An 11266-nucleotide genomic window follows, 5' to 3' on the forward strand; every position below is an offset into this window, starting at 1 on the left:
TTTTCGTCCCATCACTTGATATTATTAAAAAAATGTTAGATTGTATACACATACAACACGGAGGACAAAACAAGACACTATGACTTATTTTCACGTACATGACTCATATTAAAACATATTATTATATAATATGTTACACCCATTTGTAAGTCAATGGTTACACCGTATTAAAACCCAAAAGAAATGTGTCAGGTAGCTGGTGTGGGTCACCGAGTGAGTTGCGATGCATAACAACAAAATAATATATAATAGCATAACACTCAGACCGCCAACGCGAAACACCCAATGTTTTTTTAGCTCTTATTACATTGTCAAAAAACTTTTTCAGACTGGCTTAATGCGAGTCCGAATCGAAGAAATATAGCGACACCCTAATAAAATATTCCAAGAAATAAATAAAACAAACAATAAAAATCTTTTATTATTTCCATCTACGTACCTAAATCACAATCATGAATAAATTATTGTACAGTCATAAAGACATCAAACTTGACACCTTCAACGAACCAAGTGTATTTTTATTCGAATATCGCCCTTAGAGGAAGGGAGCAGAGTGCCGAATTGTTCACAGCCTTATACACATTATAAGACAAGTAAATGGTAAATGGTGTCTGTCCCCTTACGTAAGACGTGGAATAAAAGGCGGAATCGAAAAAGAAATCGTTCGTCAAATATTGGGCGTTCGTAATCTGCTAAAACAATGTTTGACGTGTCACGAAGTCTTTACAGGCTGTTCTACTAAATGAAATCCTAAAAGCTGATACGTAAGCATTACCCACTTGATATTTGGAATTGGGATTGGTGACGAACGGAGCGATGAGCGTATTGTGTCGTAAATACTACTGAAATTCTATAAAAATGTTTCGTCGTGATTACCACGCGTGTCAGTTAAAAAAAAAACACGGAGATAACAGTTTTACTTATTTCAGAATATTATTGTCCATCTGCCTACATACCTACATTACCTAAGTAAAATGGTGGCCAGCTTTAACACGACACACATCCTAAAGACACACAGTGTCCCTAACGATTTTGGTGATGTAGCGCCCTCTGTGTCAGTATACGGTGTCTCTAACGCGCACCTGTCTTTAATAATAAATAATCGTTAAGGACACCGTGTATCTCTAGGACTCGTCACAGGTCCCGTCAAGCGTCCTAGAGACACACGATTTTCCTTAACGATGTTGGTAAAAATTTATTTCATAAATTTTTGTACACATGTTTTTTAATTATTTTATTTTGATTTGATTAAAACAAAGTTGCGTGTTACCGATACCAGACAGAGCTACGCGTTGGATCTGGGATGCTACAATACCAAAATCGTCAAGGACATCGTGTATCTCTAAGATGTGTGACGAGTTAAAGCTTTTATACATTGATCGTCATCAAGTGCCAGACAACCTCATCAATAACCTGATCTCAAATAAAATTCCCTATATTAAGAGTACGTAAACAATGATATAAATCCCAGTTCACCAGGTCAGAACCAGTAGAACCAATTTAGGAAACTAGCTTCCTAAATTCGTGCTGGTCTAATTGTTCTAGATTGTGTCTCTGAGTCTTTTCCTCGTGTAATTTCCCAGTTAAGGATAAAATTAAATAGTATGGTTATCTGACAATAAAAACAAATTGGTATATGTTTTGACAATGTTTAGAAAATCGGTACACATCATTTCATCGATGTGAGTATGATTTTGGTGCCCACTACACTTTGTTCTTTTAGCATTAGATAGAATCAATAGAATGTAATATTAGATTTTTCATCAAGCACCATTTCATTCTGTTAATTTATATTAATTAAAGCAATTAACATATACTGTGAAAGAAAATTTTCGCACTCTTTTTTTTAAGCCCCGCATAGGAAACCCCTGTATCGCAGGTGCGATGGACACACACATGGACAACCACAAATTACTCCCAAACTCAACGAGAGAAATAAATGTAGGCCATACGTATATTTCTGGCCTGGGAATCGCACCTAGGACCTCTGTGTGGCAGTCCAGCATGGTAACCGTTTGGCCACGGAGGCAGTTGGCATTTACTACCTTTATGTAATTATTACGTTTTTCTTACTGTAGTATTCACTAAATATTAAATTAAAAATGTCTACCTTAACATAATTTATTTATTTCAAAGGCTTGCGCTATAAAAAACTTTAAGAAACTGGTTCCGTATACTATACGGATCTATTAACTGAACTAACGGATATCTCACTTACTGTAACTATTAGGCCACCGACGTCATTAACAAGCTAAAGTGCAACCAGCACCTGGGTCCCAAATCTGCTAATTTTCCTGGACCCACTGGTCATTATAATTCCACTGAGACTCCACTAAGGTTATATTGCAATTATGATAATGTTTGTTATTCTGCTAAAACCTATATGCAATGGCAGTTGAGTCTCAATACAGTGTCAGTAGAATGGCAGTGATGGCATTCATAACTGCCTCCGTGGCCGAACGGTTACCATGCCGCACTGCGACGCAGAGGTCCCAGGTTCGATTCCCGGGCCGGGAGAAATGTTTGTATGGCTTACATTTATTTCTCTCGTGAGTTTGGGTGTAATTTGTGGTTGTCTATGTGTGTGTCCATGGTACCCGCGACACAGGGTTTCCCTAGTGCGGGGCTATGTTGAGTGTGTGCGTTATTTATTTATTTATTATTTATTCATTCATTCAATCATTAACGATCGATGTTGCCTTACTAAAACTACCACGGAAATTAGTATGCATATATTGATTTTTTCTCGTTTAGTCATCAATTTAGTCTTCAAATTAAATGGTTTTTTATTTATGTCAAGTAGTAGACTACGCCATTGACGTGCTATCACGAACTGCAATGGCAGTTGAATAGTAGCTCGATAGCTAGCCAGTGACAAGCTACTACTCTAAAATTTTAGTAGAATACCAAACTTACAAAATCCCGCAATTGGCACTCTTTTCTTTAATAAATAGACTTGCTCTTGACCACTACCTAACTCTGGAGCAAAGGTAGGATCTACGATGAAACGAGTTCGCAAAGGCCCATTCAGTTCCACCTTAAAGATACTCGAGATGCTCAGAAACACAGTCGCAGGCAGGGAATTTTATTCCTGGGCTGTGCGCATAGTAAAAGATGATGAATAGCGCTTAGTACGCCTGAAGTGAATATCGACCAAGTAATAATGATATCCCGCCGTACGTCTGGATGTCCGATGGTAAAAGGCGGGTGGGATGAGCTGATGGAGCTCATGGGCACGCTCATCAAAATATATTCTGTAAAAAACCTACAGACGGGCATTTTGCAAGGCAACTTTGCGCCGATGGACTAAACTATGAAGTTTAGATTCGAGCTCATCGTCGCCAATAAGTCTCCTGGCTCTGTGTTCAATCGAATCAAGAGCTTCAAGTTGATACTTCGCTGAGCCATCCCACAACTCTATCGACATACAACTGAGATGATTTAAAATTATCACACATGGGATCCTGGTATGTTATGTATAATATAATATAATATAATATAAAAACTGAAATTAAGCATATTCTGATTTGAGACGAGACGCAACTGCAAATCTATTAGAGGTTTTTAATCGAGAGAAGTTTACGCAGCAACATAGTTTTCTTAACTTGAAAAGCATGACTTGCACAAATTATATATGTAATAGAATACAACATGGTCGCATCCGATAACAACCCGGTGATTATGCGAAATACCCGACAATCTCAAATGGAAAAAGGAGCGGAATGGCAATCTATTTGCCCTTATTGCTTGTCCCGATTCCCATTTACTAAACACGTACCTTTTTTACCCGACCCTCTACGTGTCGGGTTTTTTCTAATCTCCATTAACGTAACAATGTATACAGACATCGGTGTGTGAAAAAATAGACGTGGTTTTCGACTTAATTGATAAGTTCTGACTGCTGTGAGAATAAAATGCACAGTCGACAGGAAGAGGATAAAGCTCACACCTTCGCATAGCACTATCTTAATTGTGCTGTCCAAAAATTAGAAAATACATGCTATACATGTTAGGATAATAATATATAATGTGTATGTGTGTAAAGTTTATGTAGGTTTATATTTGAGCCATATTTATATTGTCGTCATTGATAATTGTGTATACATTTGAATTTTAATTAATTTATTATACAAATAATATCCCGCAGATTTAGTTTATTCACCATGGATAGAGTTAGCTGGAAGAGGTCTTTTCTAGAAATAAGCTCACCTTTGTATATGTCCCTCGTAACTTGTAATTTTTAATATCATTTATTTGTGCAATAAATAATTATATATGCTCAGGTTCCTATCAGCATTCAGTTTCTTAAGGCTCAGTTCACATTGGCAAGGAACGGAATGGAAGCTATTTTTTATAACGAGAATTATAACTAGAATTTAGATTAGAGAATTATAGCGAGAATTGTCCAGAAGAAGCGCGGCCTGTGTTTTGGCTCATACCTATCTAGTTTGTACGTTACACAATTGACACAGGGACCATTATGCTTAAATTCCTTTCCATTCCGTTACGTCGACGTCGCAATGTAAAATGAGCTTATGGCCACTTGCATTGAACTTAAATACCATGTTTTAACCAATGCTTACAATGCATAAGGCACTCTAAACATATTGTGTTAAGAGTGTGTTATCAATTTAAGCATTGGTTTAAAACATACTTATTAAGTTTAATGCAAATGGACGTTATTGTATGATGTGTATGTTAAATCATTTATATACCAAACGTTTGCACGAAGCATTCTGCTTCCTCTTTCCGTAGGTGGCTTGGCATTGCCTGAATTTAATAGCCAGCTAGCCTAAGTAACATTATTTTACTAAGCTAGCTTAAAATATATTCCACCCCAGTATCACTCGGGCTTTGTAGACTACAATAAAGCGTAATGGGTATAATATTCACACGGCATGGTGTTAACTTTGGTCGTCTTAACTAATCACTTATCAAAAGCCCGATGGGACCGACACACTGTGTAAGAAAAAATTCAAGAAGAAAAACTTTCATAAATCTAGGAAATGAAACTATTTTTCCGGATTTAAATCGCGTATATTTGTTTTTTCAAACAGTGTTTTTCGTTTCGTCAATGTTTTTTGTTTGAAAAAACAAATATACGCGATTTAAATCCGGAAAAATAGTTTCATTTCCTATGTGTAACAATCGCGAAAACCTAAGAAATTTCATAGATTTCTCACAGATGGCGCTACGGCTAAAAAAGTTGTTAAAAACCAAAATACAAAATCTGCAACTGGCTTAGTTGGCATAGTGTCTGGCACATTTTGCTGGGAGACGTTGGTTCGAATCCAACCGGATCGAAGTAATTTTTTTCTGTTTGATCTTTGATTAATAATTATACTAACTAGTGGAGTAATTTTCTCAATAAGAATTTAATCAAATTGAATATCATGGTGGTCATTCTGACATTCAATAAAACTTAATTAAAATTCAAGAAGGTTCTATTTTCGGTAAATATGTATAAGCCGTGATAGCCTAATGGTTTGACCTACCGCTTCTCAAGCAGAGGCCGTGGGCTCGAATCCAATCGAGCACATCTGAGTTTTCGAAATTTATATGCGAAATTAATTTTAAATTTACCATGACAGAAAATTACTTGGAAGGAAAACATCGTGATTAAACCTGAACTGTGGCCTAACTCTTCGCCTGAGAGGAGACCCATACCCAGCAGTGGGACGTATCGGTGTATTTTTTAAAGCACATATTACGCACTGGGGAACCCTGTATCCAGGGAGTCATGCACACTAGAGAAATAAATTTAGTACAAATAATTCTCACGGCCCGGGAATCGAACCCCGAGACCTCTGCGTGTCAGTCTAGCACTGTAACCATTCGGCCACTGAGGCAGTATTAATGAGTTGATGGTGAAGTACGTAGAATAGAGGAACTATACCTGTGAAAGTTTTCTTTTGTGGGTGTCACAGTGGTATGTACATTATCTGTCAAATGTACACATTTATAGGTTCTTTATCTTCAATTTGTAGATTGTTGTTAGAAATTATAGATATTTGGTTGAAATATACTATTGATTTGAAATATAATGTTCCCTCTATCTTGTGTATACTCAAAAAGTTTGAAAGTTTATTTATTTATTTATTGAAGGACATCCAACAGCATACAATTAGAGCTTAAAAATCTACTTTACATGACCAGTATATGATGCCAATTACAGGATATCACAGAAACATAAATTATAACATGACGTGACATAGTGTGCTTATGAGTTAATAAACAACAACAACAAAAATGTAAATGTTAGTTCAACATACATAACTATATTATAATTTATTATAACTAGGACTTTTATTTAAATGTATTAACTAAAAAATAAAAAAATAAAAAATAATAATAATAGTAATCAAAGTGTGAACGTGTTATAAATAAATACGTAAATAGAAGGTAAAATATCAATAGTTTATAACTTAAATGTACATAATAGGTTAGAACTCAAATAAAACAGCTTATGGTGGATAAATTACTTCTCTAATTCGTCGCTTAAATGAATATTTAGTGTATGCAAAGATATCAATACAGCTGAAGAACTTATTGTACGTAGCTGTAAGGCGTGAAACTATCTCATTCTGGCCATAGTTCGTACGACTTGGTGGAACGTAAAATACTTTATGAAGAGGATTACGACGGCGATTATATGGCACTACAAGGCGAAACAAGGAAACAAGGGACGGGCTGTCTAGGCGAGTATTGACAACATCGTGTAAGAATGTCATATCGAGGAGCTGTCTCCTATCAGAGAGACTGTTCATACTAAAATGTCTGCAGGCTTCCTCATATGTGTCGAACTTTTTTTTACACTTGTAAGTAAGAAATTTAATGAACATTTTTTGAATGCGCTCTATTTGCTTATCGTATACGGTGTACCGGGGCGACCAGATCACACTACCAAATTCCAAAATACTTCGCACGAAGGCATAATATACCATTTTTAAACTTTCTATGTTAGAGAACTGGTTACAGACTCGTTTTATAAACCCTAGATTCCTGTAGGCCCTATTGACGATAGCAGCAATATGTTTGTCGTACATCATTTTGCTATCTAGAATTATACCGAGATCCCGTACTTCACTATTCGGCCGCATGATGTTACCATTTATTTTATAGTCATACATCAAGGGGTTGATTTTACGAGTGAAAGTAATTTTGACGCATTTATCAATGTTGACACCAATTCTATTTCGCTCATAATACTCTGAGAGTCGAAAGAGGTCACTTTGTAGTTTTAAGCAGTCCTCGAAAGAGTTAACTTTCATAAAAACTTTTTTGTCGTCCGCATATAAGAGAAATTCAGAGTGAACAAAGCAGTTGTCAATGTCATACAGGAAAGCGTTGTAGAATAACGGTCCTAAGTGAGATCCTTGAGGTACGCCGGATGGAATGGATACAAAATCAGACCTACTACCACCAATCACGACTGCTTGGCGTCTATTTGATATATATGACTTAACCCATCGAAATAAGTCACCCTGAATCCCCAATACGTATAATTTATTTAACAAGATAGAGTGGTCCACGCGATCGAAGGCCTTTTCAAAATCGGTATAAACTACGTCAACTTGCGACCCGTCATCCATAGCTCTCAGTACATAATGTGTAAAGTCACCCAAATTGGTGACAACGGATCTATTTTTGAGGAAACCATGCTGTCTAGAGCTAACGTTAGCTGCAATGGTGGAATATACTAAATTAAAAACTAATTGTTCAAATAATTTTGAGATAGTGTTCAGAATTGATATTGGTCGATAATTCTGAATTCTTAGCTTAGATCCTTTTTTAAGAATAGGCACTATATGAGCCTCCTTCCAGATTTCCGGGAATATCCCTTCCCTTATTGATCTATTAAATAGAATCGCAAGAGGAATGGATATAGATGTGGCACAATTTATAAGAAAGATAGGAGGAAGTTTATCACTCCCAGGCCCTTTATTTATATTCAGCCTGTTGATATGCTTTTCAACAATTTCTTTACTGAATGATACAGAGTGTAGATAGCCATAATCGCCCCTAGGAGGAGATTTCAATGACATATGTGGATAATCGTTCAGAGGTTTATTAAAGACGTTATAAAAAAACGAGCCGAATGCATTGCAAATTTCATTACAGTCAGAATATGTATTGGCGCCATCTGACATAGTCCCAGGATATCCCGTGCTGCCACGATCACCTTTAAAGGATTTGACGAAATTCCAAAGTTTCTTGGGGTCCTTTTTTACTTGATTTTCAGAATTTCTAATATATGTATTGTAACACGAATCTTCCAGTACTTTTTGACGTTTTCTAAGATAAGAAAATTCGTCGTAATCTCGGGGGTTGCCGTATTTTTTATATTTTCCACGAACTTTATCTTTCCTTTTAATTACCTTTATTAAAGGAGAAGTATACCAAACGGGATATCTATAGGAATCAATACTACATTTTTTCGTTGGAACCTGGTGCAGTATTATATCGTTTACAACTTTATAAAAGAAATTCACGGCATCCTCCACCGTACCCTGCCTTAGTTCATTTTCCCAATCTATCTTCGAAATAGTGTCATTGATAATGTCATAATTGGCCTTGTGGAATAGTGGTCTATTGAGTTTACACTTTTCTAATAGTGGTGCAAAAATATCACGAACTTCGAAAGCAACTGCTGGATGATGGATATCTTCCTTTACAAGGGGAGTTCGTGAGAGTCTTATGTCAATATGGAAGTTAGAGAAAATCAGATCCAGTATATTACCACTTGTGTTTGCAAACACATTGTGTTGATCTAAACCACTTAAACGGAAATCATTCAATAGTGCAGTAGCAGCTTCTTGAGTACTAGCATATCCACTATGAGTGACGATTGGAGTTCCATGGGACCATTCTATACACGGGAGATTGAAGTCACCGGTGACCAAAACATAATCTTTCGGGTATGATTCAGTTACCCAGCTAACAGAGTTTATGACGTTTTTTAAATGAACATTTTGGTCATGATTCCCTCCCACAATGTATGTCACACATACATGCAAGTCGGCTTGTAGACCAAGACTTGATCGAGGTATAGTTATCCACATTAACTCTGTGGGGGCACGAGACCATTCGGGTCTTAATTTAGCCTGTAATGATCTTTTCGCGCAAATCATCACTCCGCCACCAACGGACCGCCGCCGTTCGGACTCTGTCTGTCGATCCAATCGAAAGACTTCGTAACTATTATCACACAATTCTGAATCAAGAATAGAGTCCACAAGCCAGGTTTCTGTGATGATCACCACATCATTACTACAGTTTAAAATATTTCTGAAAAAATACATAGTTTTTGTTCTTAAGCCACGAGTATTTTGATAATAGAAACTTAAACTGTTACGGGCCATTTAAAAATAAAAATAATAATAACAATAATAATAACAGCAACGACCGACACATGAAATACGGAATTTCGGAAGAGAACGCAATTCCGCCGCGAAAAGACTTCAAGAAATCAGCACAATTAGCACTAAAAAAACTACGTACGTATATATCCAACCGATAAGCAGTAAAATATTGTAAAAAATATTCTGTCCTTGGTAGTATAATTATTAAAAGTATATCAAATAACGAAATAATTGAGTTCATGGTACTATAAAATAAGTAATATATTAAAAATAAATATATCGCAACTAAATTAAAATTTTTAAAAACATTACTTATAATAAATATAATAAAAATGAAGGATAAAAAATTAAATATTATATCAATGAATTTCAGTGATATAAGGATGCATTCAATCTCAAAATTAAATAGATAAATATCAACAATATTTATTAGAATATAAAAATTAATCTTAGAAATACAAATTTCACTCTCAAAATTTATAATTAAGATCACCTGAGTAGTTAATACGGCACAAAACAATATTTTTATGAATGAAGATGACAATTTTGTATTGTTTATTTTAACGCAATAATTCATTTTAGTAACAAATTTTAAAATTTTATATCTATTTTAAGTGTTAATAATAATTAAGAACTAGAAAACTACACTGTTCACTTTAGGTTTTTTAAGATGTCAATGTTTTTTACTCGTACCGCGTTAGAAGATTCGCTCTTACGTAGGTACACTTGACCGTATTTGACCCACACGTATGAATAGTTCTTGTCTTTAGCGAATTTTCTAGCAGCCGCATGCACTCTTTTCATTTCAGGCGATAAATGTTCAGCGAAATAGATGCGTCGATTTTCACCTTCGAATCCAATGTGTTTCGATCCGAATTTATCGGAATTATGATGTTTGTTGAAACGGTAGGTAGCTGACAATACATTATCACGTAGCCTGGGCGAAGCGAAAGAGACTATTATGTTCCGAGGTCTTTTCGAAGTGGTGTCCATCTTAGCAACCCGGCGGCATGCACGGATCTCGTTGTCTGATATAGGTACGTTTATTGATTCACAAATCTTTTTAAATATGCTATATGTGTTCTCGTTGCGTAACTCCGGTACACATTGAATTTCTACATTGCAATCTCTCGATATTTTTTCAATTATTTCAATTCTATTGTTCAGACTACTGATCTCCATCTGTAAAGCATTTCTTTCCTCTTCTAATTTCTTGACTAAATCATCTTTTTTCTGGATTTTACTTTTCACTTCTTTTAGTTCTTCCATTAAGAAATCAGTCGTTGCTGTGAAATCGGCTTTTAATTCTGCAATGGCCCCATTTATTTCAGTTGTAATCATGGACTTTACGTCTTTTATAATTGCTGACCGCAAATTGGTCATATGAGACGAGTTATGGGAGAGTTTTTCATCCAAAAGTGCACTGATGTCTTTCAGAGTAAGAGCAGGCGCCTGCGGCACCGAGGCATCGACAATTTTTGAGTTGTCTAGAAGCCCATCGCATGACATTGTGGAATCGTTAAATTGCTGTAAATTAGTCGTTTTAACAGGCGTGTTATCATTGCGAGCCCCACGGCGTGTCACATTCGCGCATGATGGGCACTTATAACTCTTTTTTTGATCTTTGGTTGCCTCTCTATAGGCTGCAGACGTAATATTTAGGCAACCATAATGGTAAATACCATTGCAAATTACGCATTTGAGAGATTCTCCCAATTCTACAGTACTTCGGCAAGCTAGACAATTCATGTTATTTAATTTATAGTTAATTAACCAAGCTGCGGAGCAAAATATTATCGTCCCTGTATTCGCATGCAGAAAGAGGCCTGCTATTTCGCCGCGGTGTAATCACCAAACCGTGGCGCAACCGGCAAGTGGCCGACCTCACCTACTCAATCGCTCGG

The 11266-nt window shown here is 36.1% G+C and overlaps 1 protein-coding gene across 1 annotated transcript; it reads right to left on the minus strand.

Moving 5' to 3' along the window:
* Positions 1–10013: 10013 nt before the first annotated feature.
* On the minus strand, positions 10014–10871 carry LOC113227350. The gene has a single exon (XM_026460243.1). The coding sequence runs from the start codon at positions 10869–10871 to the stop codon at positions 10014–10016; it is 858 nt and encodes a 285-aa protein (XP_026316028.1).
* Positions 10872–11266: the final 395 nt, after the last annotated feature.

This window comes from Hyposmocoma kahamanoa, unplaced genomic scaffold (assembly GCF_003589595.1).
Source record: "Hyposmocoma kahamanoa isolate Upper Pololo Valley unplaced genomic scaffold, ASM358959v1 210, whole genome shotgun sequence".
Classification (NCBI taxonomy): Eukaryota; Metazoa; Arthropoda; class Insecta; order Lepidoptera; family Cosmopterigidae; genus Hyposmocoma; species Hyposmocoma kahamanoa.

What these genes read in the sequence shown, in the direction of transcription:
- LOC113227350 (XM_026460243.1), bottom strand. Translation starts at nt 10,871, where the DNA reads ATGTCATGCGATGGGCTTCTAGACAACTCAAAAATTGTCGATGCCTCG.